At 37.1% G+C, this 21,833-nt stretch overlaps 1 protein-coding gene across 1 annotated transcript in view; it reads right to left on the bottom strand.

Annotated features, from left to right (window-relative positions):
• Positions 1 to 13,315, bottom strand: part of LOC143182001 (KICSTOR subunit 2) — a 144,670-nt gene extending 131,355 nt beyond the window's left edge. The window contains exons 1-5 of the mRNA XM_076382746.1: positions 13,135 to 13,315; positions 11,620 to 11,766; positions 11,390 to 11,541; positions 11,187 to 11,327; positions 10,973 to 11,111 (exon numbers count right to left, since the gene is read on the bottom strand). Coding sequence (XP_076238861.1) covers positions 10,973 to 11,111; positions 11,187 to 11,327; positions 11,390 to 11,541; positions 11,620 to 11,766; positions 13,135 to 13,215 — 660 coding nt within the window. The 5' untranslated portion in view covers positions 13,216 to 13,315. The remainder of the gene's footprint in view (positions 1 to 10,972; positions 11,112 to 11,186; positions 11,328 to 11,389; positions 11,542 to 11,619; positions 11,767 to 13,134) is intronic.
• Between the last annotated feature and the right edge of the window lie 8,518 nt (positions 13,316 to 21,833).

Raw genomic sequence — 21,833 nt, 5'->3', positions numbered from 1 at the left:
TTGGAGGATTGGAGCAGATGAGCAGATTGGAGGATTGGAGCAGATGAGCAGATTGGAGGATTGGAGCAGATGAGCAGATTGGAGGATTGGAGCAGATGAGCAGATTGGAGGATTGGAGCAGATGAGCAGATTGGAGGATTGGAGCAGATGAGCAGATTGGAGGATTGGAGCAGATGAGCAGATTGGAGGATTGGAGCAGATGAGCAGATTGGAGGATTGGAGCAGATGAGCAGATTGGAGGATTGGAGCAGATAAGCAGATTGGAGGATTGGAGCAGATGAGCAGATTGGAGGATTGGAGCAGATGAGCAGATTGGAGGATTGGAGCAGATGAGCAGATTGGAGGATTGGAGCAGATGAGCAGATTGGAGGATTGGAGCAGATGAGCAGATTGGAGGATTGGAGCAGATGAGCAGATTGGAGGATTGGAGCAGATGAGCAGATTGGAGGATTGGAGCAGATGAGCAGATTGGAGGATTGGAGCAGATGAGCAGATTGGAGGATTGGAGCAGATGAGCAGATTGGAGGATTGGAGCAGATGAGCAGATTGGAGGATTGGAGCAGATGAGCAGATTGGAGGATTGGAGCAGATGAGCAGATTGGAGGATTGGAGCAGATGAGCAGATTGGAGGATTGGAGCAGATGAGCGGATGAGCGGATGAGCGGATGAGCGGATGAGCGGATGAGCGGATGAGCGGATGAGCGGATGAGCGGATGAGCGGATGAGCGGATGAGCGGATGAGCGGATGAGCGGATGAGCGGATGAGCGGATGAGCGGATGAGCGGATGAGCGGATGAGCGGATGAGCGGATGAGCGGATGAGCGGATGAGCGGATGAGCGGATGAGCGGATGAGCGGATGAGCGGATGAGCGGATGAGCGGATGAGCGGATGAGCGGATGAGCGGATGAGCGGATGAGCGGATGAGCGGATGAGCGGATGAGCGGATGAGCGGATGAGCGGATGAGCGGATGAGCGGATGAGCGGATGAGCGGATGAGCGGATGAGCGGATGAGCAGGTTGGAGGATTGGAGTAGATGAGCAGATTGGAGGATTGGAGCAACATCGGCGGTACAGCATAGAAAGCAACAGGAAGCTCGAATTTTTTAAGATACAAGGAGATTGAAGAGGAATGAGCAGCGAAGCACGAAGATATCAAGGATCGCAACAGACGCATTAGAAATCAGGTTTGTTGAATTAAAAATTGTAATGAATCATGCAGATTATAATCTCTATAAGAAACCTTAACACGTCGCGTGTGGGAATTTTGAAGCAAGCAAATTTTTCGGAGTAGTAATGTAAGACTCAGTAATTTATATTTCTCTTAAGTTGGCGATAGTGTGTAAGTAGTGTGTGTGTGTCTCTGGGTTGGCAAGCTTGAAAACAAAAGCCGTACGCACTGCGTGGGTTTTTCAAGAAGAACGATCGTGAAGCGTGTACTTTGACCAGCAAAAAGTTCAACTTATTACAATTCAGAAGTGGAATTAAGTTAATCCAATAGTATTGTTGTTTGCATATTGTTGAAGCAAACGTAAAATGAATGCACGTGATATTAGATTGCCACAATTGAAAACTATAGCGAAGTCGTTACATTTGCCAACTTCGGGTACAAGAACCGAATTGATCAACCAATTGATGGAGGCCGATCCTTCGGAAGATTGGATGAGAATTATGGAAGCTGATGGTGATGGACATAGAGCTGAGGCGGTGAGTGGGGATCAAGAAGTACAGCAAGATAATACCGTAGTGAGAGAATTTGAATTTATGCATAAAGAAATTGAATTAATGCGTCGTGAAATTAAGCTATTAGAAAGAGAAAACGAGATGTTGCGCAATTCAACTCCCACTGGTAGTACTTCCTCAGAAACACCTTCAGCTATTAACGAGAAAAGTATAAGTGAGCTATTAAGTGAATTTAATGGGGTATCTCCCGGTTTTGAGAATTTTAAGAAGCAGGTTGGATTGTTGACGAACGCTTACCATTTGGACGAAAATACTGTCAAGGTTTTGATTGGAAGCCGACTAAAAGGAAAGGCATTGGCATGGCTACATTCTCGTCCTGAGTACATTCGAATGAATGCTACTGATTTGCTTTTGGCCATGAAGGAAATGTTTGATCTTCGTCCAAGTAAAATTTGTTTGAGGAAGCAGTTTGAAAAACGAATTTGGAAATTTGATGAGTCTTTTAATGAATACTGTCATGATAAAATATTACTTGGTAATCGTGTGCCTATAGATGATGGAGAAATAATTGAACATATCATAGAAGGCATACCTAAAGGACAGTTAAAGAATTTGGCGAGGATTAAGTGCTTTCAGTCTACATCAGCACTGATTAAGGCTTTTGAGAATGTCAATCTTAACAGAAATTATCCTCAGAAGCAATCAGATGGTAAAGCAGCGAAGGCACCAGCAAAGGAACCAAAGGATACATCAGCTGTATCAACCATTCGCTGTTACAATTGTGGAAAACATGGACATTATTCAAAGAATTGTAAACTACCTAGCAAAAGGGAGAAAGGAACCTGCTTCAGATGTGGCAAGTTAGGTCATACAATTCAGAATTGTACTAGTCGAGATGAACCTCAGGTAAACTATGTGTATGAAGATGCTAGGAAGTCGGAAGAATTCAAAACACCAGTAGAAATTAAGGTAAAAGACAACAAGTTTAAATATCAAGTTATATTAGAAGCATTATTAGACACAGGAAGTTCAATATCGTTTGTCAAAGAGTAATTTATTCCTAAACATTTAATAATGCAAGATAATGATACCAAGAGAAATTATTTTGGTGTTATACAAGTATATTAGGAAAACTTAATATAGACATAGTACTTTGTGAAAGTATGAAAGAGAATGTATGTGTGTATATAGTAACTGATAATACAATGGTAATGCCTGCTGTGATTGGAAAGGATGTACTTGGACTTTTTGGTATTGGTCTGATTGAATTGGTTCAAAATCCTGAACAGGCAAAGCCATTGGATATTATGAACATAGATATATCTGGGTCAAATGATAGTCCTGTTAGTGAGTTAAACATCAATGATAGTATTGATATAACTAAGAAAAAGAATTTTGAAAATTTCTTCATGACCAAATATGTATTAGCTGAACGCCCAGAATGTCCAAAAATTAAAACTGTATTGAATCTAACATTAACAGATACCAAACCGTTTAGTTTTTCATCACGCAGTTGTCACATTTTGAAAAGTCGGAACTACAAAAAATTATCCAACGATTATTGGATAAGGGAATTATTCGACCTAGTGAATCTAAATTCACTTCACCAATTGTTTTGGTCAAAAAGAAAACAGGCGAGTTGCGAATGTGTGTGGACTACAGTAATGTTACGAACGAAAGCCGCTCTCGGGTCTGGTCGCGTCTCTCGTCCGTGACTGGTAGTCGATTCGGCTTCCTTTGCTCTCGGTCGCCGAGGTAATTGGTACACGACCGGAGAAGCAAGAAAAAGGGTCTCGCTCGACCGTCGATGCTCGAGCTCGATGCCCGAAATCAATGACGTCAGAAAAGACAAAGATAGCATTAGGGATTTAATAGGAAAAATTGAAGTTCCTTATTTGCAAATAGATTCTCACGCAAGTAACACCAATCGATTCCTTGTGCTCTCCCGATAAAAATGATATGAAATACGACATGATTCCTATTATTTATAATAAAGATATTTAAATAATAAAGGTTGGAACCCTGCGACGGTTACGGAGAATCGTCAAAGTTACTTTTCTATCAGTTCTTTACGAGCTAAAAATGACATAAACAGAATTTATGTATATTATATTTAATCCATGTCGGAAAGAAGATATTGAAAATAAAAAAATAAAAATTTCTAAACATTTAAAACGGAACTTATATACTTTTTGTGTTACGCTTTCTTTTTCTTAATAATTTCACTCATTAAATAATTAAACACAAAAATCTGAGGGAATAATAGGGAGTTAGTGAATTGGAGAACTTTTCGTAACATTCTAACATGCTACGACGAGAGCCGCGCTCATCGAATCGACTACCACTCACGGACAAGAGCCGCGCTCGGGTCTAGTTGTGCCTTAGAATCGACTACCATTCACGGACGAGAGCAGCACTCGGGACTGGTCGTGCTTAAAATCGACTACCACTCACGGACGAGAGCCGCGTCCGAGTCTGTTTACATAACGCGATGAGCATGACCTTTCGTTCTACAAACCAAGTCTTATGTATCTTTGTTAAAAATAACCGGAATCATGTCGTGTTTGACATCAGTTTAATTGGGAGAGCACAAGGAATCGATTGGTGTTACTTGCGTGAAAATCCGTTTGCGAATAAGAAACTTCAATTTTTTCTATTTAAATTCCTAATGCTATCGTTGTTTTTTATGATGTCCTTGTTCTCGGGCGTCGAGTTCGAACGCGATGGTTCCAAGAATTGGTTTCTCGGCGGCACGTATCAAACGAGGTAGTGGGGATAAACCACAGCTCTCGTCCGTGTAGACGAAATGGCTCTCGTCCGCAACATTACTGTATAGGACTTTAAACAAAGTTATAACGAAGGATAATTTCCAGTTACCAATAATTGAAGAACAGGTGGAAGCTTTGAACGGGAAAAAGTATTTTTCATTGCTTGACTTACATGATGGCTTTCATCATATTGAGATCGGAAAAGATTCAATTAAGTATACGTTTTTTATTACACCTATTGATCAATTTGAATACCTAAAGATGCCATTTGACTTGAAACCTGCACCACAGAAATTTCAGCGACATGTACAAACACTGTTCTCAGATCTTATAAAGAGTGGTGGTGTTTCAACTTATATTGATGATATTCGTGTATCTACTACTACCTATGAACAGCATATTCAAGTTTTAGACAAAGTTTTTCAATTATTGGTGGACAATCATTTAGAATTACGAATAGATAGATGTAAATTTTTATACAGGGTGTCTCACCTGATTTTGACATCTTGATTTTCTCGCTATTGTTACTCGTAGCAAAAAATGTTTCAGGGGAGGCTTGAATGGTATCGAGTGGAGCATATTCTGATGTTATTAGTTTTTTTGTGAGTGGACGCGTAAAGGTCGCATAAAGGTCAACTTTATTTTTTTAAATGGAATGATGTATTTTTTAATATATCAATCGATGCAGCTGGACATTCGTTATAAAAAAGTACTAACCTATGTATGTCGAAAAGTTAGTAGTTCAGCAGATATTTCAAAAAAAAAAAATTGACCATCAACATCGATGGAATTTGAACGTATGGGTTGGCATTATCGACACTCATATTATTGGTCCATATTTTATCGATGGGCCACTGACTGGACCGAAGTACAAACACTTCATAATGGAAATTTTACCCACATTATTGGAAGATGTGCCGCTACATGTTCGTTTAGGAATGTGGATGCAGCAAGACGGATGTCCTGCACATTATTCTTCAGTAGCAAGAAATGCTTTAAATCGACAATTTTCGAATCGCTGGATTGGAAGAGGTGGTCCCATTCATTTTCCAGCACGGTCACCTGATTTAACGCCCCTCGACTTTTTCTTATGGGGCGATTTAAAGAATAAAGTTTATGCTAAAGCTCCAACTACAGTAGCCGATATGAAGTAGCGTATTATCGCTGAGTGTCGTAAAATATCAGCCGATACATTAAACAATGTAAGCCAGTCATTACTTGATCGATTTAAAAAATGCCGTGATGTAAATGGTCGTTACATTGAACCATTCCTGTAAATAAACGCTAACGTCTTAGTACGACAGTAATGGTGTTTTAGAATTATTTAAATTGAAATATCTCCTGAACTACTAACTTTTCGACATACACAGGTTAGTACTTTTTTATAACGAATGTCCAGCTGCATCGATTGATGTATTAAAAAATACATCATTCCATTTAAAAAAACAAAGTTGACCTTTATGTGACATTTACGCGTCCACTCACGAAAAAACTAATAACATCAGAATATGCTCCACTCGATACCATTCAAGCCTCCACTGAAACATTTTTTGCTACGAGTAACAATAGCGAGAAAATCAAGATGTCAAAATCAGGTGAGACACCCTGTATAATGAAATTGAATACTTAGGGTATTTGATAACAGAGGAAGGCATTAAACCGACTAAGGCGGGCATTGAAGCTATTGCCAATTTTCCTATACCACAAAATGAACACAATGTGCGTAGTTTTGTAGGACTATGTTCTTACTTCAGAAAATTGATTGAAAATTTTGCCATTATTGCAAAGTCACTGTACGATTTGCTTAGGAAAGATGCGATATTTAAGTTTGATCAAAATGAGTTGCATTCGTTTGAAACGTTAAAAAATAAGTTAATTTCCATACCAGTTCTAGATATATATAATCCACATGATGAAACTGAATTGCATTGCGATGCAAGCTCTTTGGGTTTTGGGAGCATCATCATGCAATATAAAAATGATTCTAAATTTCATGCTATAATGTATTTTTTCAAACGGAGATCCGAAGCAGAAAGCAAGTACCATAGTTTTGAGTTAGAGACTTTGGCCATTATATATGCGTTAAAGCGATTTCATGTTTATTTATACGGTATTACCTTTAAAATAGTCACCGACTGTAATTCGTTAAAGTTGACATTAGATAAGAAAGACATAAATCCGAGAATTGCCAGATGGGCATTACTATTGCAACAGTATGATTATGTACTGGAACATCGAATGGGTACGCGAATGAAGCATGTCGATGCTTCAAGTCGCACAATTAGTATTTTGGTTGTTGAAAGTAATCCTTTTGAATTAGACCTATCATAGTCGCAAAATTAAGATGCTGAAATTAAAAAGCTTAGAGAGCAGCTTAAAAAACAGGAACATAATATGTTCGAAATCCGCAATGTTTTGGTATATCGTAAGAACAGTCAAAGTTTGCTATTCTATGTTCCAAGAAGTATAGTTAATAATATCTTGTACAAATATCATGATGAGATGGGGCACATGGGTATTGATAAAACAATTAGTTTTATAAAAAGTAACTATTAGTTTCCAAGGATGAAAGAGAGAGTTTCATTAGACGTACAGAATTGTTGAAATGTATTTCTTTTTCGCCAACTGCGGGCAAGATTGAAGGTTTTCTGAAAAATGTACCCAAGGGTAACGTTCCGTTTGCAACTTTACATTGACCATTGTGGTCCGGTTGACTAACGTTGTAACGTTGTAAATTAAAAAAATACATATTCCTCGTCATAGACGCTTTCACCAAATTTATAAAGTTATATGCCGTTAAGACTACGTCTATACTGCGTTCACTGAGAGAACGCAGTCGTTTCACGCAGATGGCTTCCATTGCCCCAACTGATTTTTCCACTGAGATTGGTGAAGGATTCAAGAGCCTGAAAAGACACGCCTTGCTTCTTTCTACTCTGTTATACCTAGTGTCCAAATGAAACAAATGTTTCTATCTATTAAGAAACAATATTTATTGAGATATCAATGTATAAGAATCCGCAGCATATTTGATTATAAAGAAACGGCAACGGTAGAACTGTTTCCTGGGTTTCCTACAAAATGTTCGATGCGACCAGGTAGTTTATGACACGGGAAATGTAGGGTCGTTTATGGTATTGCAACGTAGTAAGAATTCTGACTAGTACCAGTACGTTTTCGGTCGACAGAGACGATATTCAAGAAGATTTTTATTTGCTAACAGAGCCGCATTAATACTTTCGGAGAAAACTAAAATCTAAAAGAATATCGTTTGCTTGCTCAAAATTTCTTTCACACCGTTTATGCGCTAACACTTGAAGAAGTGACTTTCTTTAGAAATGGTAGGACCTTCAAGGGCCCAACAAGGGGTTCATGGGTAGGGATGTGCTCGGGAGTAACAGAGCCAATAACTAATGAGCGTAGGCGTGAACTGCGCAAAGGGTACGAAAACTCGTCAACCGGCAACTGCGTTCTCCCAGTGAACGCAGTATAGTAAAGAAGTGATGGATAGCCTAAATGCATATTTTTCATATTTTAGTAACCCTAAGATTCTTATTTCAGATAGGGGTAGTGCTTTCACTTCTAAAAAGTTTGAGAATTTTCTACATGAACGTGACATACAACATATTAAAATTGCTAAGGGGTTCACCTCAAGCAAATGGACAAATTGAGCGAGTTAACAGAATCGTTATGCCTATGCTAGCTAAACTAACGGATAATGACAATGGTAAACACTGGTACAGTATATTACAAGATATTGAATATGCATTGAACAATTCTGTACATACAGCAACTGGTCAAACTCCTCCCAAATTGTTATTTGGTGTAGAGCAACGTGGTAAAGTAGTACATCATTTGAAAGAGTACCTTGAGAACCTTAACCAGGAAACTCATCGAGATCTTGAAACCAATAGACAGAGGGCGATTGATAATATTTTAAAACAGAAGAGACATAATAAAGCGTATGTAGACCAGAAAAGAAAGGTGCCACATGAATATGAGACTGGAGACTATGTAATGCTAAGAAATTTTGATAGTACCCCCGGTCTCTCCAAGAAGTTAACTCCTCAGTTCAAAGGGCCTTATGAAATTATTAAAAGATTGCGTAATAATAGATATGTAATTGCCGACATTGCTGGCTTTCAAGCCACTCGAACTCCTATACAGGTGTGTGGAAATGCGCTAATTTGAGACCTTGGTTAACTCCTGTTAGCGACTAAAATATATGTACATGATGCATTAGAGATAAGGTATGAGTGATTAATAACTAAAGTTTATTTTGAAGTTTTTCTTATTCAAAATGTTTATTTTGCATATGTGTTAAGTTGTAATCAAAGTTTATTTTATTTTTGCGATGGCGGTTGCATCCTGTTCTAATCAGATTCTTTTCTTTTATTTATGTTAATCGTGCACGTTATATTCTATGCGAGTTCGAGGCCGGACTAATATCAGAATTGGCCGAACTGTAAGAATCAGTCATTTATATTTCTCTTAAGTTGGCGACAGTGATAAGTGTGTCTCTGGGTTGGCAAGCTTGAAAACAAAAGCCGTACACACTGCGTGGGTTTTTCAAGAAGAACAACACGTGGTCGTGAAGCGTGCACTTTGACCAGCAAAAAGTTCAACTTATTACAGTAGTTCTAACACATATCACTGTTAATTGTATTATTGCCGCTACAGTTTACCTTCTACAAAAAATATTTATGACGCTACTATATTATATGTCCCTGTATTTTAACCTAAAAAGAAAAATTCTACACACCGTTTAAAATCAATCACAGCTTGAATATACTTGACGTCGCGACCGTTTGATAAATTGCGATAGTATACATAAAATTTTCTTTTTTGGTGACATGGAGCATAAGAAGTGTAAGGTTCGGGACTGCACTCTGAGAATCTCAAATCTCGGAGCTTTCCCCAACAAGGTCAACGATCATCAGGGTTGACTAAAATGGATTACCGTATGCGGTAACATTTACTCGTGAAAAACACGGAGTCCCGAAGCGTCTGTGATAAACACTTCGAGGAACATTTTAAGTTGGGAACATATCAGAGCAAGACAGCAGTTCTCACTCTTCATTTACCAAATGTGTATGTATTTTTAAGAAGCTTGCAGTAAAGTACTCATGTTCGCATCTCACTTTATTATAAATAAATTCAATACTGTGTACAACCTGTTTCGTTCAACGATACTATAATTCAAGGAAAAAAAAGAAGAAAAAAACAGATTATCATTTAGTGCTTTTAAATATTTCAATCCAATTTCTTTTATTGTCTGTACTAAGTAGATACTTGTACTAAGAGAATTAAAAAAAAAGAACGTTCATTGAGGAAAATATATTCCCCTCATAAGCTATCGGTACGTCTAAATACTTAGACTACAGCCAATCGAGATGACGAAGGCTCTCAGGTCGCACACTTGACTCCCCGTCGATTCATTATACAGCATAATCTGAACGGATGTTTAGAGTGAGAACATCTTAATTTTCGATACGGCCAACTTTCGCTTCACGCGAGTTGCTTAGATTCGCTTTGACGAGTACATTACGAAAATACAACACTTTTTTAGCGAAATTGTATTCAAACTGAAAAATTTCATCGTAATGTCTTCATATTGCTGTGAATATTCTCAGCACGATTGTATGATCTTTCACATGCATACAATGATTTCAATGAATTTGTTTGCCCTAATATCTTAAATTGATTTTTTTAAATGATTCATGCTTTTTGGGAGATTGGATTCTATACAGTAGATTTTTCAAGGGACCGCATAATTTGGCGTGCTTTTGTTTACCTTTAGGGGGGGGATTGGTTAGGTTTATCACATCCAAATTACATGTTACATATACAGGGTGAAAATTATAAGGTGTTATAGACGAATATCTCCAAAAATATTGATTATACGCAAAAATGTTTCAGATGAAAGTTGTTTAGCAACCAGGGGAATATCATGTCATGGGACTTCTATTTTTCCCGGTGGACGCGCAAAGGTAAGGTGAAGGTCGCGATCATTTTTTCAAATAGAACCATACTTTTATTTTTTGCTAGTATTATAGCTTATTTTAAGACAAATTTGAAAACTATCTACAGAAGGTCATTCAAGGTCAAACTTGCATGAAAATGCCGAAAAGGTGATTGAAATAAATGTATTGATAATTTAACATTTATTTATGACCTTATATAATCCCCAAAAGCCATCGTATACTATATAGTTGGACTCATTTTAATGCACGCGCTTTTACATGATATAAAAAAATATTTAGCATTCCATTTAAAAAAATGAAGGTCACCTTCGTTTTTCGAAGAATATTAAAAGTACAAAAAATTGAGATACGGTATCACGTTGCCAATAAAATATACTGCAACCTTCTCCTTTCCCATTTTTTTCTAATGTTTACCGTTGATGAGAAAAACACTGGTTTGCATTACTGCGAACATCCTGTATATATAACATATATTACACCCTGTATATACTATAAGTACACTTTATAGTAGAATATGCATATTACATATATGCACTGACCTCTTTACTTTGCAATGTTCTTTCCCATGCTGACATTCGTGTTTGTGCTCCATAAAGAGATGTTAATGTTGATAAAAATCTCCAATGTTGAAGTTCAATTTGTGCTTTAGTTAACTGCACTAATATTTCAGACTCTAAACTGATATAAATATACATAGTGTTATAATCACAGTCTCCACTATACAATTCTTAAATTACTTCTGTTTCAACTTACGTTAATCTTGTCTTGACAGCAGCTAATATCAAATGTGAACAAGATAAAGAATGATTTTCTACTATTCCTTCTACACATTGTAATAATTCTTGGTACTTCATAGTTTTACTGTTTACGCTCATATTATACATTTTTTCATAACTGTAAGACCATAATGTTAAAAATTGAATTTAACTTATGTAGTACAATAATAATATACTGACAAGTCTATCAACTGAATTTTTGCTGTAATGTATTGACACAATTGATTAGAAACTTCAGCAACTATTGCACCCATATTATTGGTTCCTTTGGTCATTTCCTCTAATCTTTTCAGATCAGACTTTAAAGATTCATATACTGTCCTCAATGAATTCTAGAATAATTAAAAAGAGATATTAAATAGATATAATAATTACTTAATTCTATTTTGGTTAGAACATAATATATTTACATCTTTCCTTAGAAAGCCTTTGTTTTTGGTATGAAGAAAACCTAAATCTGCATATGAATGTTCTGCTATTGCGATTTGTGGTAAATGCATAAGTAACATTCCCCATGGACCCATTTGTGTTTGACGGCATGATCCACGTTCTTTTTCCTACATGATAATCATTATTAAAGGAATATTACAAAAAATTACACTACAAATTAGTTTTTTATTCAAATTAAACCATAAATTTGCATTCCCTATTTACTTTATAAAATATAATAAAGTACATAAAATATTACTTAAAATTGCTTTAACAGGAATTCAAGTTGTGATATATGAAATTATATACTTTTGCTTTTTACATGGCTTATTTTTTACAATTATTTGGATTTATATAAGTAATTGAATTGAATTCTAAATAGAAAAAATATCATAAAACGACATGAAATGATTTAGAATGTTGCATTTACTGATATTGACTTTTTCATCTCAAAAAGTTGCTATACTTTTTCATGCACTAATCAATATACTTTATAATCTCCTACAAAATGCATTTAATTTCTTAAAACAATTGGTTTAAAAATTATTTCAATATCAGATTTCTACTATTTTCATTTTAACTTACAATATTTTTTCTATTTAAACCTCTCTATATATAAACTAGATAAATACAACTACTTATTGAATATACTATAAATAAATACATATTATAAGATATATCTTATTTAAATCCAAAGTGATTCGTAAAGTCATTCTTACAAAATATATTTCTTTTTAATTAATTGATAATTGATAACTCTTAAAGCGACACAAAATAAGGCAGAAACATTATTTGAATATTTTTGTCATTTATATCATAAGCAATCTAACATGTTCAAATAAGCAGTAAACACAGAAAAAATGTACTTTGTCTCTTCTACAGTAAAACAAAAAAACTATTATGAAATGGTTCTTATCATATGCATAAAACAATGAGAAGAACTAGAGTAATGTACATGACAGGCTCTTTAGCATCCACTACGGAATAAGGTTTCTACATGTATTAATTGCATACGGATCAGCTCTATTGTAGAGTATAGCTATGGAAAGTTGTATTTCTGATACTTAATAGCTAACGCATTTCTGAGCTATCAAAAAATATTTAAAACTAACTATTCCTTATCTAAGCAATATTATTGTATAGACTACAAGAAGATTCATTCCTATTTTAATCAAATATGTAATGAATATTAACATATCCTTTTATAAGGCTATAATACTTGCAATAACACAAATAATTGATTGCTTAAATTTGACTAACATAAATGATATATAACAAACCTATATTCGTAACAATTAATATCATTATTTATAGTATTACAGAACTACTAAAAAATGATTATCACAGTTCCATTTATTCGTATAACCTATACAATTTGTTATGTATAATTTATACTTGTCTTTCATTGTTATACGTTATTAATAAAAGTGATAAATTTTATTACATAATTGAATGAATCTTGAATAAAATAAAAATATTGTCCAATAATCACTTACAACTAATTCCTTTGCTTTATCAGTACATAATTGGGCGACATGAGTAAAGAAAGTATTAAGGAATTCTTCTTCGTGATCCATTTTGTATATACTTTTACTATAATCGCAATAAAATTGATTACTTTTATTTTAACTTTTCAATCTTCAAAGATTACGATATTTTATTTTAGCTTGAATTCAAAAGCACGAAACCATTGACAAAGCATAAGACAGATCTACCAACTGCTACCAACTAATGCTTTTTCCGTTACGTTAAGGAAGTAAAGTAGGCACGTGACTTTTCGAGATTGTCAAGTCGGTATCTGCTGTTAGTTTTTGTTATTGTTATAGGATTATATATTTGTTATTGTTATATATGGAGCTATTCTATGATTTTGAATTTAGAACACGGCTTAGAAAATTTCCCACTCCGCTATACACACTGTTTCACGAGCCACGTGTATGTGAGCTTGACACATCTACAGCTGAGAAAAGTCAAGAGAGAAGGCAAATGTGACCCTTACTCTCTCGCTCTTGAAACACTAAGATTCAACTGTCCACACGCGATCTTTTCAATTACCCAAATATTATCATTTTTCGAATTGTTAAAAAGGAACAGTGACGGTTCTACTCCTCAAGAGGCCCAAGACCTTACAAATTTTTGGAGCTCCACTGTAATAAGTAAATTATGGACAATATGTATTGTTTTATTTTTATACAATATTAAATATACATAAAATTAAGAATATTTGAATCAAGTTTTTGAAAAGACATTTGTTTCACATTTATCGCGATAATAATTTAGCTATATACTTTCGTCCGATTTGCTTCAAATTTTTGGTAGCTGTTGCTAATGCTATTCTGTTCAATTGCACTGTTGCACGTACGGAATTTCTGGTGAACTAATATATATGTACGTATTTTTCGGTACCCCCAGAGATTTTTATAAAATTTTTAGGGATGATTCTAGAAGTGATGACGTTTTCTGGAATATCTCTATTTTTTATGAACAATCAAAACAAGTCTAACTACATATCTTTGGAAATTAATAATAACATTCTGAATGAAGGCTGTTGTGTAGCTGTGGATGATGATTTCTTTCTAATTGTAAGTAACAGATCCTGCGTTCAGTATCTAGTACGGAAAGAACTTTTTTGCTTTTTTAAAATATATATGATGACGCATTATTTGGCGACAGTCCGCGGCTTTGGTTCGCGTTCTTCCGGCAGCGATGATTTACGTACGCGTTCATTGTTTATTTGATTAGTCGTTCATAATTGGACAATAATCCGACCAGAGTTACATAGGTACACGTTCGAAAAATTGTAATTTTAGTAGAAAGATAAACGAGATCATCGCAAAAGGTCGATATAAAGAACTAAGAAGTATTGTAAAACAAAAAGCCCTCCGCCTGCACAGTGGTGTACATAAAGCTGCAGAATATCGATTCAAAGAGAAACAAAGACTGGTTGGTCAAGTAAAAAACTTAAAAGAAGATTTGAAAAATGTACCGAGCCACGTGTTTGGTGAAGACAAGGAGTGTAAAACGTTGGCATATTTTTGCAACAAATATTCTAATTCCAACAAAATTAATTACGAAGGAAGCGGATATTTATTAAAATATTGAAGAAGCGATGCAGCTACTCTTCGCTCAGGCTGAAAGTTTGATGCACACTTTAACTAATAATGCTGTGGGAAGCTTTAATAATATCACCGCCAAGTTCATTGGAGGCAAACGGATAAACTTTGAACGAAAAGGTTCGTATTAGGGTAGAGTCCCTGCTGCTGTCATCCAATTTAACTCAAAAGAAACATTTAATATTTAATTGATTAAGTCTTGCACTGAATAAAAAACCGACAATCGTAACGAAGATGGAAGAATGACGTAAGCATGCGTCAATGATAAAAATAAAATACACACAAGAAGCGAAAACCTCACCCCAATCATGTGATAAAGATTACAGCCTCAGAGCGGAGAAACCAAATATGATACAGTATACTCTTGTAAGTGTGATAGGCACATGGCAGCACTTCGTGAGTGGTAAACAATGCGACACAAGATCGAAGCGGAAACAATGAACAATGGAAGGCTTACAAAAAAAATTATTAACTGCGTCTAATTTCGGTAAGCTTTGCCGACTACGAAACAAAACGCCAGGGGCAAATACTTTGAAAAGTATAATGTACCCGCAAGTACAGAATCTATGTTCCTTGGAATACGAAAGAGAGAATGCCTTGAGACAACTAGAAGACGAATTGGAAGTTACTCTTCTATTGTGTGGTATTTTTATCGATTGTCATCGTACCTTACTTGGGTGCAAAGCTTGACAGTCTTATTAGAGATGATACAATCGTTGAGGTAAAATGTCCGGAATCGGCAAAGAATTTATCGCCTACCGAAGCAATATAACAGCTTCCTACGATACGACGAATTTTTCGGGGTGATGAAATAAATAAAAACCATTATTATTATTACTGTTAAGTGCAAGGATAGTTGCACATAACCAATAGACAGAATGCATTATTTTTGTTTAAAAAGCGGTTATATAACGGGCATTTGGCTCGTCCGCGAGATTCGTGATCTGTTGGTATACGTGACCGACCGAAGGTCGCCTTCAGTTGGAGATTCCGTTGTCCTAGCAGCAAAACACGGTCAGTTTTCGTATGACTCGTTTCGTCGTTAAAATTGAAGTTCAAACAAAGTAAGCATTGTCGAGCAACGGTTTTGAACTCCAGGCCCGATGTCGAGTGGGGACATCGGAGCCTGAAGGAGAGAGGGAGTAAATCGTATTACAGTAGAACGATACAAAAGATAATTGGTGAGCGCCGCGTAGTGGTAAAAATTAGCACGTTCCCCGCTTTGCGGAGACTCGGAGACACGCGGCTCACGCCCCAGTCGTCTTACGGCAGTCTAGCTCGCGACAGTCAGTTCGACCGATCGTCAAGCTCATCTCAGCATAGCCAGTTCCAAGATTTTAAGTAGTTTGATTACCAGACACTTGAAATCTCACTCGCTTCACAGCTGAAACGTCGTCTCCTGCGACTAAGAAGTTGCTCTGTTCGATTAATACGTATAATACATACGACAGAGCACCTAGTCCGTCAAAGGCTGAGGCCACATTATGCGTTTTCGCCGCTGCGGTTATAACGGACGCGATTTAATCGGATGGCTACTACGCGACACACTGCTGCGGTTTTAACGCTGTCAGTCTTCCTTGAACAACCAATGCGTCAACATGAGCGCGAAGAAATTTTTGAAAATAATTTGTGTAATTTTACTTTGTTAGACACAGAGAGCTCTGACATTCAATAAGAAATCTTACATTTATATCTATCATGACTGAAATTTTAATAAAAATAATTTAAAAATCTGCAAAAAATATGATTTGTCATATACCTTTTTCGTCCTTTTCGCTTGTATTCAATTTCAACCAATTATCATAAAACATCTCGCCAATTTCGTTCCAGGATTTGTCACGAATTATTTTGTCACTATAGTCTTTCGTACTTTTGTCCCAAAGTGCCACCTTTTCGTGGACACATTCAATAAATTTATCGATATCAAACATGGTGATTTTCTCTTTCAATAAATACAACAGAACGCTGCGGCAAAACTGTGTAGTGTGTCCGCTGACATAAGACTAAACGTGTTCTAACACGTCTCCGGCGATGCGGTGCGTCAAATTTAACGCAGCATGCTGCGGCGACGTCCGGTGAATGCGGCAGTGCCGCACTAGTGTAGCAGCTCTCATCTGAATCTATACAATGTCACAAATCGGATGACCGCATCCGTCATAACCGCAGCGGCGAAAACGCATAATGTGGCCCCGGCCAAAGGTGACAATTTGGCGAGATTTGCGCTCTTGGAATCGGGGGCTGCCCTGATTCTCTGAGTTTCGTCTTCGTCGAGGAGCAACAAAGGCCGCTGCCTGGTTGATCCCTGAGAGACGGGTTACAACAGAGAGAGCTAACGTACGTGCTTATCACCTCTGCGTTACTCGCGCTCTGCCACCCCGTTTAGAAGCAAAACCCCCGTGTGACGAATAGAAACACACGATGCCTCCAACACTCAGCCTCCAGGACTAGCAATCGCTAGTTATAGCGTGTCCTCCCGCTCGCGAATCCCCGAAATTATCGGGATTCGTACGAAACGAGCCTTTCTATAAGGTGCAAGGTGAAGAGAAGAGGCCCCCCCTCCTCTCCAGCCACTCGCTCATCGACTTCTTCTTCGCTACAGAAGAAGAGTCGATAATACAGTCCACTGCATTACCTTCGCGTTACAGACAAGGTATTGCTATCCCCTCCACATAGCCTGGATCGAAGCCTGGAGTCGGGAATCTTCGGTACAGCTTGATTTACACTCTGGCTTACCGCCGCGGTTCCGCCGCGTTTCTCTTTTTCAGACGCCAACGTCGCTGAAGAGTTCGAGCCGGCGTCGCCACAAACACCAAGGGCACTCCGATCCACCACCGACCACTGGAGCCGCCGAGGACCGGAGCAGCCCCCAGCCCCCCCAGACAAAATTTAATAAAGGTCGTACATAAGTCCTTTTAAGGGCCGACTGAAAATTGAATTTGTGTATCTGTTTCTTTCTTATACCCTCACTCTCACCTTATCCGGACCTCTGTTAGATCGCTTATTTTAAGCGATTCTAACAATATTGTTTATGGTCCCGAAAGAGATAAAAATTACCAAAATACAAAAAGACGACAAATTCTAGGAGAGAGAGATGGAGGAAAAATTAAAAAAGTTCTATGAGGACTGCATGCTACTGGAAATTGTAGACAGTAGATTCAACAGAGGCCAACCGATTAGAGAACCTTCATAGATACAAAAAGGAGCTACATATTCAGTTGAAAAACGAAGTCTATGAAATGATGTATATAATTATGCAACTCATGCTGTACTATTGCAATCGAAAGTCGCAATTGCACCGGCGAGTGCAAATCAGCCCACACGAAGAACTGTTCTATGGCCTATTGCGACTGCACTGGTGAGTACAAAACAGCCCCATATAAAAGGCTGTTCGATTTCAATCGAAAATCGCAATTGGCTATTTTGCAAATTTGCAAAAGTGCAAATCAGTACACACGAAGAACTGTTGTGCGGCCTATTGCGAGTGCACTGGCGAGTGGAAAGCAAAGCCCAATGAGCTCATTACAATCAAATTACAAGTGAACGTAAAAAAAGGTATGTACAATACTTATGTATATGTTTATCACATAAATAATCAAATTGGATATTACTCTGAATTTGTTTTGTTTTCCACAGGCCAGGATCAAGCGTGCAAATTCTACCACATGATACAAAGGAAGGAGGCAAGAGTTTGCAGCATATGCAACAAGATAAATAAATCGCGTACATATAATAATCGCGTATACATTCACAATGCATTTTTCATCGAAAAATGGCGACACTGCGCACGACACGGCGCGACGCGCGAGCGACGATACCACGCGACGAAAACGCCGAGCGTTTCCTGCAAGAGTGTGAAAAACCTGTACGAATTGTTACGAGTTTAATAATTATTGACCGTCGTTAATTGTAAGGAGTAATGGAAAATGTTATACGTGTATAGCATTGCGCAAAATATTGAGCAATTGGTAGATTGTGGAAGAAACCGGAAAGAGAATACATGCGATATATCGAAATGCGAGTTGACGAATCGCGCGACGGCTCCCGTATGCTGCCTCACCTGATTCGTCAGGACCTCTCACGAATACGGCAGAAGATCACTGTACTGGTACTGCACTGATCCTCGAAGGATCCTGCCTATCCTGAATCCTGATTTCCGTGATCGATCACACTCTTCGTCGACAAGTCGTGAGGTACGTGACGGGAGCCCGTGGGCTAATTATCCTCTTCTTTCTTTCTCTCTTTGTTCAGTTATTAATTTCCGTTAATTTCACAATAGTTTTCGAGCGTAGATTCACTCAAAAGTGTGGTGTGCCGGGAGTGAATAGACTCATAGTCCCACGTAAAATTCTGTAATCCGTTCGGATAAAATCATAGTTCAATTTGAAATTTAACCCTCTAAACATTCCGCGTGTGCTCTCTTTTCTCTTTTACAGTACTATCAGCATTTTACAGTCTACACTACAACATTCTGCAACCCATATAACGATCAGGCATACTTCAAGGATTTGATTTGGTTTACGATTGGACTCGATTTCTGGAGAAAGATTGAGTGTGTTGATTTCTTCAACTGCGTGAGTCTTTTGAGTATTATCTGATTTTTATTTATAATTTGATTGTTCTGGATTTGATTTTCATATTCTTTTGTATTATTATATATTAGTTTCTTTCAACTTGTTGTAGATGTGCGATCGCCTTTTGTCCTCCGCGTGGTTTGAAGGACATCGATATCGCGAGTCGTATCGTGAATCTACCTTGGTGTTCTTTCGGCCACCTTGCAGAGACCTACGTGTACAGCACGATACAGTATTTTGTTTCGATACATCTACATATATTCATTTTTTCTTTGCTTTCTCTTTTTTTTTATTATCATACGCGTCTTAATTAGTATTATATTTTTGTTCTTGCTCGTATCGATATAATAATTTGTATACCATATGTACAATGGTGCGCAAAAGTTCCCGGCCAGATGGTTTTTGCAAGTTTTCTTTCAAAAAAGAAGTCTTAAGGAACTTTTATTGATATGATATATAAGGACATATTACGTGAAAGAATACTACAAGAAAAGACCACGCTATTTATTCTCCATACGTGTTTATCTAAAGGATAATTAAACTAGCGTGTTCAAAAGTTCCCGGCCAATTTTTATTTTAGGTCGGTAGAAGGTCAGCGAGTGTTTACATTCAAATAATATTGCGTAGAAGTATTACTTCAGTTGGTAGTCAGTCTCTAAAACGAAAATATGGCTTAAAAGTCATTTGTTGAAGTGCGCAAACTTGTGATAAAATTGTCGGCGCAGGGAAAGTCGTCTCGAGAAATTGCTTCAATAGTTTCTATCGCGAAAAGTACAGTGAACGATATAATTAAAAGATATCGTGCAGGACATGGGATAGAAGATCGTCCACGAAGTGAAAGGACCACAAAGGCCACGAAAAGGATTGATAATATCATAAAACGGAAATCAATTGCAGGCCTCAAAAAAGACAGCTACCGATATTGCAGCTGAACTACAGGTAGAAAACATCGATCTAATATTAGTCGAGGTACAGTAACAAGAAGGTTACACGATGTAGAACTTTACTAAAAAAAATGTAGATGTAGAACTTTTAAGAAAAAAAATAAAATAGCCCGATTAATGTTTGCCAAGAATTATCGTGACTGGACTGTTCAAAATTGGAAAACTTTTCTTTTTTCGGACGAATTGAAATTTAATTTGTTTGGAAGCGATGGTAGACGTTATGTATGAAGTCCAGTTGGCACAAAATGTAACGCTAGGTACCAAACACTTATGGTATGGGGAGCTTTCTCCGCTGAAGGAGTTGATCCCTTTATAAAAATTGAGGGTATCATGAATGGTATCATGTATAGGGAGCTTGTAGAAACTCAGATGCTACCACACGCTGAAAGAAAAATGCCAGAAAGTTAATCCTTTCAGCATGACAACGATCCAAAGCATGCGTCGAAGGTGGTAAAAGAGTGGTTGTCTGTAAATAAAGTACAGGTTTTAGAGTGACCATCTCAATCTGCAGACTTAAACCCAATTGAGCATCTTTGGGGATATATAAAACGTCAAATGAGGAAACATAGAAGTTCTAACAAAGCAGAATTGTTCCAAAATTTAAGAGAAGAATGGAGTAAAAAACCACAAGAGTACATTACTCGTTTAATAGAATCAATGCCTCGTCACTATACTGCTGTTATTGCTGCACACGGCATGGTTACAAAATATTAACTATAGTATGTCAAGTACTGTACCGCAACATTGTTAATCAATCGAAAACAATCTTTATTTTTTTGTTAAACACACTGGTCGGGAATTTTTGAATAAGCTAGTTTACTTATCCTTTAAATAAATACCTATGAAGAATAAATGGCGTTGATTTTTTTGAAAAATCTTGACTTGTCTTTTGAAAGAAAACTTACAAAAAGGATCTGGCCGGGAACTTTTGCACGCCACTATATATAGTTGCTCTACAATTGCGTGATCTTTTGATACAGTGCGTGTCACATCCGTTTTTCTTTTATTATATAAATCAGGGGGGGCCAACCTGCGGCTCGCGAGCCACATGCGGCTCTTTGAAGGATTATTTGTGGCTCTCGATAAATGTACCCGAGGTCCCTTCTAATTTTTGTGCTATTATATTTTAAAAAATTATTATCGTTCCGTATTTGGAATTACTGACGACAAATATGAAAGACTAAGTGCAACGTTGTAACAAAAAAAATTTTTTTAATACCATTTTTGTATACCTTCTAAATACGTATTTAAGGGGGCAGACTCCTTGTGTTTTGAGCTGTGTGCGTGCGCTCACACAAACAAAGAAAGTCATACACGTATACGCGATGAGCGAGAGAGACAAACGGTTTTGCAAATTACACTTTACGTCTCGACACTTGCATAAATGAATTTTTCGCGGGTACAGAACCTACGAGTAGACTTCACTACAGGGTGCTCTGGTCCGTTTAAACTCCAATAAACACTATACGTTGAGAAAACTGTAAAATTACAAACTGTAAGCATGAAACAGACGCTGTTGTAAACTAGCAAGATGGCTGCCGAAGTGACATTTTTGCAAATATCTCAC

This window comes from Calliopsis andreniformis, chromosome 1 (assembly GCF_051401765.1).
Source record: "Calliopsis andreniformis isolate RMS-2024a chromosome 1, iyCalAndr_principal, whole genome shotgun sequence".
NCBI lineage: Eukaryota > Metazoa > Arthropoda > Insecta > Hymenoptera > Andrenidae > Calliopsis > Calliopsis andreniformis.
The sequence above is the reverse complement of the archived record's forward strand: the minus strand, read 5'-3'. Positions and strand labels throughout refer to the sequence as shown.